The sequence below is a fragment of the Nanorana parkeri genome, unplaced genomic scaffold (assembly GCF_000935625.1).
Source record: "Nanorana parkeri isolate BGI_ZX_2015 unplaced genomic scaffold, ASM93562v1 scaffold410, whole genome shotgun sequence".
NCBI classification, from domain to species: domain Eukaryota; kingdom Metazoa; phylum Chordata; class Amphibia; order Anura; family Dicroglossidae; genus Nanorana; species Nanorana parkeri.
Window position 1 is genome coordinate 105,514 of NW_017306678.1, and position 17,760 is coordinate 123,273.

The 17,760-nt window shown below is 39.0% G+C and overlaps 1 protein-coding gene across 2 annotated transcripts in view; it reads right to left on the reverse strand.

Moving 5' to 3' along the window:
- SUGCT (succinyl-CoA:glutarate-CoA transferase) overlaps nucleotides 1–17,760 on the reverse strand; it is a 580,716-nt gene that overhangs the window by 85,059 nt on the left and 477,897 nt on the right. For both annotated transcript variants that reach the window (XM_018559667.1, XM_018559666.1), the window contains one exon: nucleotides 6,689–6,752. In XM_018559667.1, coding sequence (XP_018415169.1) covers nucleotides 6,689–6,752 — 64 coding nt within the window. The remainder of the gene's footprint in view (nucleotides 1–6,688; nucleotides 6,753–17,760) is intronic.

The following is a 17,760-nucleotide window of genomic DNA, read 5'->3' on the forward strand; positions in this document are numbered from 1 at the left end:
TATATATATACTATATTGCCAAAAGTATTGAGACGCCTGTCTTTACACGCACATAAACTTTAATAACATCCCAGTCTTAGTTCGTAGGGTTCAATATTGAGTTGGCCCAACCTTTGCTGCTATAACAGCTTCAACTGTTCTGGGAAGGCATCCACAAGGTGTAGGAGTGTGTTTATGGGAATGTTTTACCATTCTTCCAAAAGCGCATTTGTGAGGTCAGGCACTGATGTTGGACGAGAAGGCTTGGCTCGCAGTATCTGCTCTCATTCATCCCAAAGGTGTTATATCGGGTTGAGGTCAGGACTCTGTGCAGGCCAGTCAAGTTCCTCCACCCCAGACTCGCTCATCCATGTCTTTATGGACCTTGCTTTGTGCACTGGTGCGCAGTCATGTTGGAACAGGGAGGGGCCATCCCCAAACTGTTTCCACAAAGTTGGAAGCATGAAATTGTCCAAAATGTCTTGGTATGCTGATGCCTTAAGAGTTCCTTCACTGGAACTTAGGGGCCAAGCCCAACCCCTGAAAAACAATATATCCCCCCTCCACCAAACTTTACACTTGGCACAATGCAGTCAGGCAAGTACCGTTTTCCTGGCAACCGTCAAACCCAGACACGTCCATCGGAAGCGTGATTCATCACTCCAGAGAACACATCTCCACTTCTCTAGACCCCGCTCTGTCATTTGACGTGGCCTACCACTTCGTGGCTGAGTTGCTGTTGTTTCCAGTTGCTTCCACTTTGTTATAATACCACTAACAGTTGAGCGTGGAAACTTTAGTATCAAGGAAATTTTACGGATGGACTCATTGCAGAGGTGGCAACCTATCACGGTACCACGCTTGAATTCGCTGAGCAACCCATTCTTTCACAAATGTTTGTAGAAGCAGTCTGCATGCCTAGGTGCTTGATTTTTTTTACACCTGTGGACATGGAGGTGATTGGAACACCTGAATCCAATGATTTGGAGGGGTGTTCCAATCCTTTTGGCAATATAGTGTAGATAGGGGTTTGAAACAGATGTGGGATTCTTACTTCCATTGGAAATCCGTTTCCGAAACAAAAAAACTATCAGACAAACATTAAGGCCCGGTTCACACCTGAGTGATTTTACACGCAGATCTATGCTTGCAAAAATGTGCAAAACACACATTTCCATTTGAGTCAATGACAACTGTTCACACCTAAGTGTTGCACGTAGAAAAATGCCCATCACACGAAAAGATGCAGGAGCTATTTTGAGGTGGATCCCAAAGACTTTGCGCAGGTACATGTGCGTGCGCGTTTTTATTAGCAATAACTGCGTTGTTTACACAGCATGGAGAGAAGACCTCCCCCTGTCACACAGCACACTGGGATCAAGATGGAGGATTCAACGTTGAACCACATGTCTACTGAGAACATCATTAGACTGGTCCTGGTCTGCCTCTATGATCAGAGGCATGCAAACTACAAGCGCAAGGGCAGACGCAGGAGTGCCTGATGGACCATTGGTGCCCAAATATGGAGTGACTGGGATGGTTTTCCCCATCAATTAAAGATGCCAAAGGTAATGTGTGCTTGTCAATTCTTGTTTCATGTTTTCCTTGTTTATTGCAAAGTTTGTTGGAAGTTTGCAGCATTTTTTTTCTTTTTGCATGCATGTTTTCCTAGCACAGGGCTTGACTTCCTCAGACCTGCAACTGTGAACCACCATGCATCAACCTTTGTGTGTTTAGGTCAGTGGCTATGTCAGTGTCTAACGTCAACGCATCCTGGGACTTCCACTGCAGCTGGAGGCCTGAAGTTGTCCACCGAAGTAGAAAGTGTTGTAAATCTTGCAGATGAACATTTCTGAGAACGTGTAGATAGGGACAGATGTACTAGGCTCAACAAACAGGTTGTAATCTAAACAGGCAATCTATGCACAATGATCTTGTCATGTATTACCTTTTTATATTAGCATAACCGCAATTCATCTGACTGAATGCAGCCTTGTCTAACATGCCTGTTGTACATTCTAGGTCATGGCTGTTTCTGCTTCTCGTTGGACACCTGCACATCTCAATGCAGGGAGAAATACGTGTTAACGTGCAAAATCGCACAAAAGCTGCAAACTCCTAAGTGTGAACCTAGCCTTATTGCTGCTACCAGGCCCAACCCTACAGATGAGAAAACATTTACATTTATTCTTTTGACCAATGCAATATTTGAGTAACTAGGCAAAACAGATACAGCACTGTATCTTTACATTCCCTACCCTGCACAAAAGACAATCTGTATACCGCACAGAGAGTATCCATTTTGCCAATTACAAATAACAATAGTGGGAATGATATCTATGCTGATATGTGAAAGAAAGGGAAAATAATACAAAAAAAACTTCCTGTTGCATTTCTCATTCTTGTAAAATTGGCACATTTCCATTGAATGTATTACAATTATTATTTGATTTTGCTCCTAGCCAGGGTTAGGGCAACTATTATGCTCTGACACACATATACATACAAACATACATACATATTTTAGCCATAAATCTGTAATCATCCCCAGGCAGGGTCATCATCACCCCCCTCATGGATCACAAGGCTGCTCCTGTCGCTCCCCATCACCTGGAGAAGGAGTTGGGTATTAGATGCACACCTATTCCCTAACCTGTTTTGTATGTATAATAATATGTTACTGTCATTCTCAAAACATTAATTTTGAACTGCAAATGTGGATTAGACAACTAATACAGTACTTTGTGTGTTTATATAAATTAGATTCGGCACAGTTGGCTCTGAAGAAGCAGACTAAATCCACCAAACGCATCACCTTTATTCTACCCTGCGTAGGACATCGACTACATTTATTGCGACTCTCACACACTTTGATATTGAGGGGGATTTTTTTCCCCCTTATCACTTGACTATTGTGGATTAATCATAAATACTGTGCTAAAGTTTGTGTCTGGTTTAGGGAAATATTTTATGAATGTTTTTAAACATATTGATCCAAACTAGAGCAGACAAAATCTGGAGCAGCCGTGCATGGCAACCACTCTTTCATTTTCAAATCATAAGTGAAAAAACTCATGAGAGAAGCTGATTTGTTGCTATGCACAGCTGCTCCAGATTTTGTCTGCTCCAGTTTTGATAAATTGTGTAATTGATATATTTTGATAAAATTTGTAATTTTGATATGATGTCTGTGGCATGACAAATAGCACAGCTTTAACGTCCAATCAGTTTAAGTCTGTTATAAAGGCTTTCATTTTGGTTCAATCTAAAAGACTGATATATGTCATTTGGCCGCAAACACTTTTCCATTTAAACTTAACAGAGGTTTCACATAATGTTTATAGATACAGTTAACTATTTCAGGCAAATCTTTGGAAATTCTGAACAACTGCTGAATGGTTTCGGATACAAATCAACTATTTTGCTTTCTCGAGAATGGATGTGATGAAGAATACGATTGAACATTATTAGGATAATTACATATGTGGTCAGTTAGCCTAGTGTTTAATTGTGTGATAGCAATCTAAACTATAGCTTGGTTTCCCAGCATGAAATACACTAACTACAATAGATCTCAATCAGACTAATCAGTGGCAAACATCTTTAATGTGCATAGTAAGTACAAAGGTTAATTCTCTGTAAGTGTCAAACGTAAAGGGGAGTAGTGGACTGGACTATTATATTCCCAGTAATCTGCTTTATTTATATAGTTACTAAGATTAAAGCCTGTGCCCCCTGTTGTGCACTGCGGTTTCTTTCTCTAACCCCTATGTTCTAAAGGACACAGCAGTAATGTAAGGCTCAGGGGATGCAACCACAGCTCGCAGCAGGGGAAACAGGCATCTGGATGTTTTGAATACTGAAGTCTTACAGAGACTGCAATGTTGGAACAGAGGGAAGGTAGGAGACAGAGTCCACTGGAGAAGTGGCTACAACACCTCTTCTATTGAAAGAGAGTGCCATTTAAATGTTTTCAGACTGAAAGGATCACACTGAAAAAAATCAACTTCTAAGCCATCTGTGTCTAACACAAAAGAAATCCATGGATTTCACCAATACCAATTGTTTAACTTCAGCACAGTAGGCCTCTTAGCAGAGACAACATCCTAATACCCTTCATTAACCCGCATTACCCATATCTTTCAAATAAGAACAAACACACCTTTAGAAATGTTTAGTAATGACAATCTACAAACACATTCTTCTAGATAATTGTTGGCTTTATATTCTTTACATACCTTATTTCTCTTTTCTTTCCCAGTCTTCTGGCAGCGGCCATGTTAACTATGGGCAGATTACTAGTTCTCCATTTATTTCCTTGAACTCTGGCACATGTGACTAGACATGGGACTAGGACATGTGACCATGCACATCATCTCAGTGGAGGAAAATGCCTTTCCCTGAGATCTCATAAGATTAGAGATGAGATTTCCCAGCAATGCTATGCTTATGTAACCTTCCCAAGATGCTTTGGTACTTACATCATTTGTGCCAGAACTGTACCACGAAGTAGATGAACTGTATGTGTAAGTAAATGAAAAACAAGTTTTTTTTAACCTATTTAATGTCAGGTGATTTTAAATCAGCATGCAGATGTGATTTTTGGTAACGGGGGTAAAGGTTCACTTTAACTATCATATATTGAGACCCTTACTCCTGGGTTGGCAACAAATACAGGTGACTTCATTCATACTTGTATCTCACTTTTACTCAGAAATATAGTATAGGGCAACCATTTTCTCTTGTAAACATACATTAGAACTAGGGATGCACCGATACCAATACAAGCATCGGTATCGGCCGCGATACCGAGTATATAGTAACCCATATGTAAAACTAGTGACTTGCATCAACAGCTTGATCTTCCTTAACACACCAGATTCTACAACTATATTTCAGTTTGGAAGGATATGTTTTTCAAAAAAATTGATTAATTTCAGAATTACAAGGCATTAAATGTGTAAGTAAAATACTCTGTAAATGCATTGTTTGATCACTCCTAGTTGCTTACTGAACAGTGTAAGTTTAATACTGTAGCTTTTCATTTTCTCTATAGAGGTTGATGCTTTACAGTTACAGCTCTGTCTCCAGCTTGGATTCTAAATCCAATTCTTAGGTGGTATGTAGGGCTTCTCGTTGTTAAAATAATTTAGAATTTATTGTACATTTTACCTGTACAGTGTAGTATAATTTGTAGTTTTCTCTGACATATCCTTGGACATTTCTTTCAACTCCCTCTTCATGCACTTTGCATATGTCCCACAAGGAGTATACATTTTCTCCAAGATAGATTAAGTAATGTATGCAGAATGATTGCAAGTTCCCCTTGGAACCTAAAAGCTTTCCTACCTGCATAAAAACCTCAATAGCCAGATTACAGACTGCCAATAAGTTCCAGATGTGGTTATGTGTATACAAATGTGTACAAGAGAGTATCTTGTGTGCAGAATTTTTGCATATATATATAGGTCTATATCTATATAGATCTATATAGCTATAGATCTATGTAATCTGATCTACTCATATAAAAAGTATATCTTTCAAACCAAGCAGAATGAAGGAAGAAATATTTTAAGTAGAGGTGCACCGAAATAAAAATGTTGAAACTGAAACCAAAAATAAAAAAAAATGTTAGGCCAAAACCGAAAAAAAAAAATTCTAACCTGTTTTATTTTTAAAACATATTTTATTATTATGTTTTTGTTCTAAACTTTTGTTCTATTTTATTGTTATTTACTTTTTTTTTTTATTAAATATGTTTATTTTGTAACTTTACTGCTGGGGGCTCTGGGAAATATTAGGGGTCTATACAAACCCCTGAAGTCCTAAATCTCTTATTCTGCAGCCCCTGTTATGAATGAACAGGAAGTCTCTGTACTCAGTGTTCCTGTTCATTCATAACTTGTGGCGATAGTATGTTTACTATGTCAACAATCATGAATGAACTGGATGTGATGTAGAGCACTTCCTATATCACTGATCGCTGACTGCTTGTACCCGCTCTCTATCCTGAGCAGTGGTGTGAGGAGGAGAGCTCGACCTATTTTGACAGCTGACTCCTCCCCTGCACCACCACCTTGGCCTCCTGTGACAACTGACAGCTGTCTCCTCCACCACACCGCTCTCCATCCTGATATGTCACAGGAAGGAAAAGCTCTCTTCTCTCACTGCCCCACTCAGCCTCCTGTGACAACAACAATGATACCACTCTCCTCCCCACCCCGCTTGGCCTTCTGATAGTTTGTCTCCTTTCCGCTGGACGCTGCACTGAGGAGAGAACAGACACACAGCAGGGAGGAGAGAAACTAGGTGCAATTTCGGCCGAAAGATGGTACTTTCAGGATTTTGCCCAAACTGCCATTTTCGGCTGATATGTTTCGGCGGACGAGATTTCGGTGCATCACTAATTTTAAGGTCAGTATCTTTTAGCAAAAAATGTATTCAACTTTAGTTTGTTGGAGCACATTAATCAGTATAATTAACAAAACAGTGACTAATACAAAACATAAAGCTTTTTTAAACAGTGGAAGGAGCTAAGTGTTGAGTATAAAGTACAGCAGCTCAAAACAACCAATCAGAATTTACTTTAGTGAAGTCAGAATAGATGTTGCTATGGGTACTGCACTCTGCACCTACAAATGATTCTGAAGATTAGTAATTACTAACAAAGATATATAAAATGGTAAAGTATCCAAACTGTTAAGCTAACCTGGAACTGATATTTTGCCTGCAGTAGGATGATCCATTTCAAGAATAAGGCCATTATGTGCAACCTGTAAACAAATAGAAAAAAAATCATGAACATTTTAATGTACACAAATATTTATTATATACAGGCTTAGAGTAGGGATAAACAACTCTATACCACCCAGCTTATATAAAGAGCAGGCCAGAAAGTGCTTTCAGGGGGCATAAGCAATGCTGCATGTTGAAAGAATACGTTATCACACAGAGAAAGGGTCCGTCCTTCTATTTTCTTCTTGAGAATAGGGGAAAAAAAGACTTAAACAAGTAGGCACTGTTGATTGAGTCACATGGTGACAACTTCAGGGACTTCTAATGACAGACAAATATCTCCCTACGTGCTGTTCTGAGGGAGACATTTGCCCATCTATAGCCAACATAACGTATTATACAAAGAGCAAAATATAGTAACCCACAGCAACCAATTAGAATTCATATTTCAGTTGTATGATAGTAGAAAAAAGGATCTGATTGGATGCAGTGAGTAAATACAGTTTTAAACTTCAACTTTATTCTTAGTCTTTGCATCAAAAGACACCTAAGTGAGAAAAAGAGTATATTTGGTCTAAATAGAACAGGATGAAGGGGTTATCACTGATATTACAGAAAGCCTAGGAATAAGTCTATTAAAAGAAAAACTTACTGAGAAATAATAGGAAGAGAAACCGCGAGGCAACCATTATCTCTCCCTCTGAAAATGCAAATTCCATGTTGTGATGCTGTTATGACTCCCAGAACAGTATCTCAAAGTACTGAGGAACTGTTTATGGCTCCCAGGACAGAACTGTTATGACTCCCAGGACAGTATCTCAAAGTACCGAGGAACTGTTTAGTGGTCTTTCACTGTATTTTTTTCTTAATGTATTATATATTATTATTAATATATTGTGTAAATATTTACAAAATTAATTTTGATAAAATAGTTTTTGGCCAGGTAAATATGAATAAGTGCATAGTAATAATATTATGCAGTCTTCTATCCTCACATCAGGAGCATAAATACTTTTTCAGCTGTGCTGAAATAAGCCTCTAGTGTACTGAACTGAAGGGGTTATCAGAGTAATAACTCCTCCCTTTTGCCTGATTAAAACATCCCTTATGGCTGAATATAAGAGGCTTATTTCAGACAAAGAAAGTTGCAAAGCAAGGTATTTCTTTTTCTCTATTGATACCCAAGGTGCTCTGGGAACCCATATATTGAAAAAGTGTATAAACAATTTAAAAAATACCAAATGTATAAGCCTTAAAAAAAAGAACTAAAATTACCCTAAATAAAAATAATTTGGCAGGTAAAACAGTCCATACAATGGGCATCACTAGACCCTAGCAGTGGCAGCACATGCCTGAATCTCCTTCCTAGTGCCCCTGGCCAAGACCAATGAAAGCACAATTTACTCTGTCACAGTGACTTGCTCTGTTGTATTCAAGCAGTACCAGGCAGAGAGATATCCAGCCTGATGCTACCAGCATACTTCTGACCCAACACTACTCTTCAAAGGTCTGGGGTTTGGGTTGGGAGCTATTCTCTGCAGCATCTCTAAGGTAACTAAAACTCAATGGCCCCACTGACCACCAAAAAAATGGGCAATGACCACTGACCATCATTGTAAGAGGACACAACAGCTACAATTCTGAGGCGGCACACTGACCACTGAAAACCAGTGTAACAAGGCATACAAATACCGCTGATCACCAACATTTATATGAGCACTCATCGTTAAACACCAAAATAAGGGGGCATTTGCTCTTGGGCCTACACTTTGGCTGTTAAACTATAGGTGCTATGTTGTACTACAGTCTTGATTGCTGCATTCTATACATTATGTTGTATATTACATAGTTCGGACGTCTACACTCCATACACTGTGCTGTACATTATACTGCATTCTGAGTGTTTTGTTGTATGTTATGCTAACTGCTGTATTCTGTTTGCTATGTACCCTTCTCCTAAAAATACATGCAATTGGTCCAGAACCAATTGCAGCTCTTTTTAGGAATAATATCCCCCTGAGGAAGCCTGTCTCAAGGCTAAACATGTTGGGGTATCCAGAGGAATACTGCATCTGCTCAATCCAACATGAGTAATCAAGACCACTGTAATGTACTGTGCTACTACTGCATCATGGTTATTTACTGACTAGTTTCTCAATCATGTCAATGCAATTTGTGCTTTATACATAAGGTTATATATGTAAAACACCACCATAATTCTACTGTACACTGTCTTATAAATATTGTTTTGTGCAATATTTGTAAATATGTAACCCAACCAATAAATATAAATTGCTGATTGAACTACTCCTATTGTCCAAGCATCCTCAGATCTACTCTTATAGTAATTGGAATACTGTATATTTACATATCCACTAAACCAAGCCATCACTGCACGTGGTATGTGCTTGTGGTAGAGGACACTAAGACTAATAGGACTATTTTCAAAGCAATGTCATAAAAACAGGATTACCAATACAAAAACATAAACATACATACTCTCTTATTGTATGAATATTTTATTTAAATGGTTAATGCTTCAGTTTTTTTTAGCACTAAGATTGTTTCTGATTGGAACATATACTGTACTTGACCTTATTTTGACAGAATAATTGTATTAACAAAACATGGTTAAAGCTTAAGATCATGGGTTGAACTGTTGAGCTCAGTCAGGGTACAATTTGGGTTTAGCAGAGGTGAATATTGTTTACCCCTTTGTAATTAATAATATTTTCAAACCAAAAACACACATTCCAAAGATGAGGGAGTTGCTATGCTAAAATAAAAATGACAGTGCTATGTTCCAAAATCAATAGCCAGACATAGCAGAGAATACATAAGCAGCTTGACTGGGCACTGGTCAGCAATGTAAGAGGTAGAGATTAGTCATTTTGTTTTCAAAAATTCTAATTATCACATCCGCTATGTAAGCTGTTTTACTTGTCCACTATGTTAGAGGGCAAGATGAGGCAGTTTTTATTGTGAAAAATCACAGGTTATTATATCAGAATCAAAGGCCAGAAACATTGCACTGACATGCTACAATAGGACTAGAGAATAAGCAGATGTTATCATGAAATAAACATTAAAGTATATTATTCACAAGAACCAAAAATACTGTTCATAGTCAATGTACTATGTAAGCAGCCTTTGTTGGCCCAAATTTAAGAGGGAGAGACTAGGCATGTTTTAGCATGAAATAAAAGTTAGAGTGTACTTTTTCAGTGCCAAAAGCCAGAAAAATTGTACATACAGTATTTGATGTACAGAATGGTATCTTTTTTTGCTAGGATGTGATTTCAGGGGGAACGAGCAGGCAGTTATTTCATCATGAAATAAAACAAATACCGTTTCTCATACAGAAATACAGTACATATTTTATTCACAGTTTTAAAATCTTTTTGATAGGTCTCCATTTCAGAGGAAGAGACCAGGTAGTTTATAATGAAGGAATAACTGTTTACTCCAATTCAGACAGACTATACCCACAAATATGCTTGAATTAGGCACTGCACTGAAATAGATCCAAAAAAGAAGACAAACAGCATGATTTAACCTGCAACAAACCCACTGCGTAGCAGCATGTAAAAACATTAGCAGCATGTAAAACTGAAGCACCAAAATGCAACACAAACATTATTGAGAAATGCAGGATTGTCCCAGCAGAAATAAATTAAAATGTTTCCAACTGATAAACACCTGGGGAAACATTTGGTGCTGGATAGTTTTGCTGATGACCATACTCCAACACAAATATTGATGCAACTGAGAAACAGCTGAAGAAACATTCTTTGTGGCATAAGTTCTGTAACACCGCACTACAGATCTAGAGGCAGATTTAGATGGTAGTAGCAATAGAATAAGCTGTTAATGGTGGCAGGAGATGGTAATGGTGGCAGGAGGTGGTATTTGTTAGAGGCCTGCAACAGTGGAAGGAGATGCTTAACTGAACAGTAGACATGTGCACAGCATAAAAATTAGTTTCGGACAAAACAAAGGAATAACCGTTTCATTCTTTTAGTTTGAAATGAATAATTATGTTGTTTGGGATTCGGAGGCAAAGTACCTCCGAATCCGAAAGCGCACATTTAAAAAAAAAAACTATGTTCTGATGTCATGCACCCCACCTGCCATATTGGAGGTGGGGTGCATGACATCACCCGACAGCAAGATGGCGGTGCCCATACAAAACAAAATATCATATGCCCGAATATAATTTTTCATATATTTGGTCATATAATAACTTGTTATTTTGGATTCGGCCGAACTGCCGAATCAATGGAATCTCGTGATTCAGCAAGTTTGTCTGAATCAGAATGCACATGTCTACTGAACACTATCATAATTTTTGGGGGGCCTGATCCAAACTATAAATGTAATTATTAGCATCAGTAGCAGGGGATAATCATCACTGATCCAAGACAGGGATTAAAAAAAAAAAAAACTGTGAGCCAGTTTACTGTGTCTGGGTACAGGCAGACTTTTCATTCTGTCACAACATCCCGAAACACACTAAATGCACGGTCTGAAAGCACAGTGAATGCAGGGCAGCCCAGCTGCTTGGCTGCATACTTGGCAAGCTCTGGCAAGTTGTCCATCCACATTATCCAATAGTTAAGGGGGTAGTCCATTCTCAGGCTGTCAACATCCACCCTTGTATGAAATTAATGGTAAAAGCCGCGCTGTATGAATGGGACCACAAAAATGTCAGATATAGTAGATACTGACCTTGGAGTAATGTGATACAATGTGTAAAAAGTGCAAAACAAAGAAGAAACGCATGTATATAACATGCACATTAGTGTAAATGTAATTGCTACAAAATATCCATAATGAAAAATCAAATGCACTAAATATTAACTGTGAATCAATGTGATGCAATGTGCAAAGAATACCAACTAGAAAAATGCATGTGTGTAACTTGCACTACAGTGAAAATAATAAATGGTTAAAAAAATGTCCATGATCCTGGATCTTCAATAGTCCATTAAGTAAATAGAAGATAAAACATTGGATGTAGAATAGACTTAGTCTCCTGTGACCATCAACAGAGAAATCTTCTGGAATGCACCTCACCTTTAGCAGAGACCCACCAGGGTCTTTATGCGCTGTTCCTCTAATTCGAACCAGGTAGAGGAAGCACCTGATGCTGAATACAGACTCTCTTGCTGTCTCAGGAATTGGAAGCAGACAGTTCATCTGAATGGCCCATGCATCAGATAAAAGGATACTAGACTTTATTAAAAAAAGGATACTACTCACATATCATAGATAAAACATGTTCAGTATGTTGTTTTAATTTTGAAAATGTCATGGCCGCCATTTGTTTATGGTGGCTACCATGACAACTGGTCTTAATATATGCGCTCGGTTAAGCTCCTGTCTCCACACCCCTGATGAAGTCAAGCCCTTTGATGTAACATACGTAGGGTGGAGTAGAGGAGCTGAGCAATTTGCATACAGTGTCTGTGGCTGCTTACCAAATACCTCACTTTTATTTATGATATGTGAGTAGTATTCCTTTTTTTAATAAAGTCTAGTATCCTTTTAAAACCATCTGCACTACGAGTCTCCACTTTTTATTTTATCTGATGCATGGGCCATTCGGATGAACTGTCTGCTTCCTGAGACTGCAAGAGAGTCTGTACCTGAGAGGAGGTAATCACTGGGAGGTATTCGGCATCAGGTGCTTCCTCTACCTGGTTTGAATTAGAGGAACAGAGCATACAGACCCTGGTGGGTCTCTGCTAAAGGTGAGGTGCATTCCAGAAGATTTCTCTGTTGATGGTCACAGGAGACTAAGTCCATTCTACATCCAATGTTTTATCTTCTATTTACTTAATGGACTATTGAAGATCCAGGATCATGGACATTTTTTAACCATTTATTATTCTCACTGTAGTGCAAGTTACACACATGCGTTTTTCTAGTTGGTATTCTTTGCACATTGCATCACATTGATTCACAGTTAATATTTAGTGCATTTGATTTTTCATTATGATATTTTTTAGCAATTACATTTACACTAAGGTGCATGTTATATACATGCGTTTCTTCTTTGTTTTGCACTTTTTACACATTGTATCACATTACTCCAAGGTCAGTATCTACTATATCTGACACTTTTGCGGTCTTATTCACACAGCGCGGCTTTTACCATTAATTTCATACGTTATATCTGACCACACAGATTTCAGCTGCTGCTTAACTTGATTAGAGGAGTGGCGTGAGGTTTCACATTATTAACATCCACCCTTGACTTCATATAATTAGAGATCACACGGTTCAGGCACTGTTGATAACTGATGCCTGCAGACAGCCCGGGGGACTGCGTGCTGAAGAAGGACTTGAAAGCCTTGCTTAGGCAGCCACCAACACCGTGGCTCTTCTTTCATGGACAGGAGAATCCAAGCAACATTGGCCATGAAAGGGGATATTGTCAGTCTCTGGAAAGATTGCAAATAGGTTCAACTGCAGCACATCCTACAGATGATTCATGTTTTGCTCCATCTATGACGGCAGAATAAGTTCTGGCATGTTCGCCCTAAGGGGGACCAACCAGTAATAGTTCCTCTCCTTGATAGCCCAAATCCTACAGTCCTTTTGCAGGCACAAACCTGAATGTGCCTATCCTCCACAAAGAGGCAAGGGGACCCGATCCCTCTGGGTTGCCGAGAACAACGTTGCTTTCACTATCTCCTACCACACACTTACAACTCCTGGGGGTTGGGAGGGTTAAAACATACCTTAAGCCTGCCCTGTGTCCTTCCTCCTCCTCAACATTGGCATTTCCACCCTTCTCATGCTCCTCCTGTGCCTGGTGCTGCCTCACAAAGATGGAGTAATGATAATGTAGGTTTTAGAATACTGGCTGGGTGTGACCACCTAAAGTGGCTACGTGCTCTTCTGGCTTGCCTTAGAAGAACATGCAAGCCAGGGTGCCTAACTAGCAACCACTGCACTAAGTTGAGGACCCGTGCCAAGCAAGGCACATGTGTGTACTTTCCTTGATGAAATGTGATCATCAAGTTGATGCCGCTGTCACGCAAACTTTCCTGGCACAAGATGGCATCGGGTTAGCCACCTCTGGGCATGCCCCAGCAAAGCTGACAGAATCTCTAGACCAGTAAGGATCCTGTCCCCCAAACATACGACTGCAAAATAGCATGCCAGCGTTTTGTCTTAGCTTCTTGGTCACTTGGGGGAGGCTGGTGATTCTGAAAACATCTCATCAGACGAGGTAATTGAGAAAAAATGGGGTACGATCAAACAAACGTTCATATTCAGCCTTTGCATACACTTTTTTAGACCCTATTGTGCAATTAGGTGAAGCATTTAGAAGGAAAAGAGGGAAGTGAGTGCCAAAATACTCACCCTACTCTAGCTTTGAAGTAAATTGTTGTAGCAGTATTCTAGTCTTTTTTATTTTGCACTTGTGACAGTACTGTGGTGCATCTTATTAAATCTTCGTAAGTTTGTGCTGTATTAGTGCTGAAATATATATATATATATACACATACAGTATATATACTTAAACTGAAGTGAATACTATTAAGAAATAACATTTCAGAAGAGTGGAATTGTTTTACTTTTAAAGTCTATCCCCGTGATTTCTAGTTCTTATCAAGTACAGTGAAGGGTGACAAATAGTAAGTTTTGTATGTTGAATTTTAAATAAGTTTAAACAAAATACTGAAAAATTTCAAGAAGAGTTACAGGTACAAGGTGTATATTGCTGATGAAGTGTCATTCAGGGATTTCAAACATTTTAGCATCTGTTTATATATAAACATCTTTTTTTGCAACAGAAAAATGATCTTGTTAACATGTCAACGTGATATGTGCCTTAAGCTATTTTTGTTAAGAAAATAAGACACTGATATCCAACCACAGCCTAACTTGAAAAAAAAATAGTGTCACTGCATATAGCAACTTTTAAGATCAAAAGAAAAAATAACACTAAAAACCTTAGTTAAACTTCACCTGTCCATAAATATTACTGCTTTTGACAGATGTAGCTTTGAACTGTGCATTAAGTGAAATAACGGTTTTATATTAAGGGAGCTCAAGGGATTGAATCTTTTGTATCATGCTGCTGTGGACACAATAATGACTGAATCTAATACAAATTAGTGAATTGGCAAGTGAGATTCAACCTGGATGCAGCTGATTCACAACCAGCAGGGTATTGTGATCATATCCTAATTCAAAACCAATCCATTGATTTCAAAATTATCAGCTATTTCTTTTCAACCAAATTTAAGAACACAATGATGTGGGGTCCCAGACAAGGAATACAAGTCCCGCACATCAGGTGTATGTGCAGTTTAACATTCATCAGATGTATTGGTTGCTTTAGTTGTCTTTTTTCAGGCTCATTTTCCTTTATTTTCCCCTAGTGTTACTACCAATAACACATTTCTTGTCCTAGGGTGACAATGCTCACTCAACGTACAGTAGCTAAGAAGGAGCAGCATCGTTACCCTAGGTGGGGGTGTATTTAGGGTAATTTTTCATGTGTGTTTTTTTCTGAGGCTAAAATATTATGAGGCGAATGAGGGATCATTTTTGGCACAAGCAATGAGGCTAATGAGGGATCCTTTTTGGCACAAGAACATATCTGATTAAAAGGAGCTTCTCATTGCACCCTTTAAAAAAAAAAAAATCACTAAAATTTCTTGGAAAACTGTCAATTTTATCCCTAATGTGTGTTGATACATTTGCATAGATCTGAACAAGCACAATGTAACCCTTTCATGACCAGGGCTCATTAAAACTTAGATGACCAGACCAAATTCAGCTGTTTTCAATATGCGTTGGGCAACCTCACAATAACTCCCAATAACAAATGTCTATTTTGCTTACCAAAATAATTTGTACATGATTTCTAAAGACTTTTAAGGCTTTTAATAAATACCCCACTCATATTTATTATAAGCTAACAAATGGACATAAATATGCAAAAACATGCAGTTTAAGCTTGTTAAATGCATATATTTTCTAAAATTAATACTATTACAAATTGTTTCACAAAATGATTTTCTCCTACTTATCCAGTGACCCCAGGCTGTGACACATATGGCAGCGCTGTATGGTCAATAAACAAGTGCATATATTTTAGATTTGTAAATATTAGGCATTTTCCAGTGGAACAGGTTAAAAAACAAAATTAGGTTGTGCTGATTAACAAAAAAATCTATATTTCTGGGCTAAAAATTATGCATGCTTGCGAAATGGCCAAAAATGTAAGGTACTCAAAATTGTAAATGGGAGACACAGTGGAAACTATTAAAACCCATCAACTCAAAGTTTACAGTACTAAAAGTATTCTTCTCAAACTGGCATGTGCAAGGATGTGTAATGTGAAATTAGTGTTTATGTATGTAGGCGTGTCCTGACCATGTGTGTGTGTTTGTGTGTGTGTATCTGTGCAGGGAGTGGGGTCTTTTATACTTAAAGGAGTACTATGAGGTGAGTTCTTTTCACTCACCTCATAGTTCTAGCCGACCTGTGACAATGAGACTGTCACAGGTCGGCTCAGTAGATCGGGAAGTGAGCGAACACATACCGGCATTCGCTCACTACTCGGTTCACTTTTCTCTGCCGTGACAGGGGAGGGGCTGGATTCCCCCCTCTGATTCTCCAGCGCTGACTGGCGGACCGGACGGGGGAGGGGGCAGGTACAGCTGGCTCTGCCTCCTAGATAGGCAGGGCCAGCTGTCACTCACGCAGCTGGGCAGATCCAGACATAATTGTCGGGATCTGCTTCAGCTGCGGCGTCTCAGTATACCGCGAGCTGCAGCTCGTGGTAAACTGCGGTGTCTCAGTATAGCTTGCGGTATACTGAGCTTAGGGTGACGGGAGGACGCTAGTTTGTGTCCTCCCGTTACCCTAAGGAGAACTATGGGGAAAAGCCCTAACCCCATAGTTCTCCTTTAAACTCTTTTATATTTTATCTTTACTTTTTCATCTGCTAGTATCACACTATGTAAAAGTAATGACAGGTATTTGTTTATGGAGACATTAAGGCAGTAATAGACTCCTGACATCTTCCCTGTCACTGGTACTGAGGTAGAGGCTGAGGACAGACTCTACTTGTTTACCCAGCATCTATACCTTGGCTTTAACATCTCTGAACCCAGGAGTGTTTAGAGATGAGCACTTCTGGGTTCATTCTCAGCAGAAGGAGGTTGGTGCTAGTTTCTGCAGAATTCAGCGCTCACCACTGAGGACAGAAGAGGAGGAAGAGGATCCTTCTGAGTTGATTTAACAAAGGCAAATAGGTTGTTCACGTTGCAGGGAAAGTTTACCTTAATTTAATAAATGAGGTGAAGCTCTGTTGACCTTCATCACCCAATCATGCACAAGAAAAAATTATTTTTTTAAATTTTTCATGCACATGACTTGGCATAGTGAAATTTCACCACATTCAATAAACTAAGAGAAACTTCCCTTGCAAAGTGAACAGCCTATTTGCCTTTAGTACATTAACCCCTTTGTATCATGTGACCAGACCAAAGACCCCTGCAGAAAATGTGTGTATCCATCCATACAGTATTTAAATCATTTTTAAAAAATGTAATTCTTTTAAAAAAATTCTATTTTGCTCATTACCTCAGAGGAGAATAGGTGCGAATGGCAGCGATAGAACTGGCGGAGCTTCGGCTCAGCCGATCCAAATGTTGGATCGGCTGAGTCGAACGGCTTCTGCATTTCGGCTCAGCTGAACATGCAGAGCATGTTCAGCTGACCGAAGGCAGCCGATGTATGGCTGATTTTAGCCGATGTAGGGCTGAAATCAGTCGTACAGGGCTGAAGTGCAACGGCGTTTGGCTCAGTTCACTTTGGCTCGGTTATTCCTTCAGCAGCCCTCTAAATGAACCATTTGTATGCAAAAATATTGCCATTTTGAAAAGATATGAAAATGCTTGTTATTATTTTACATATTACATAGTTACATAGTTACATAGTATTTGAGGTTGAATAAAGACACATGTCCATCAAGTCCAACCTATTGTGTGTGTGTGTGTGTGTGTGTGTGTGTGT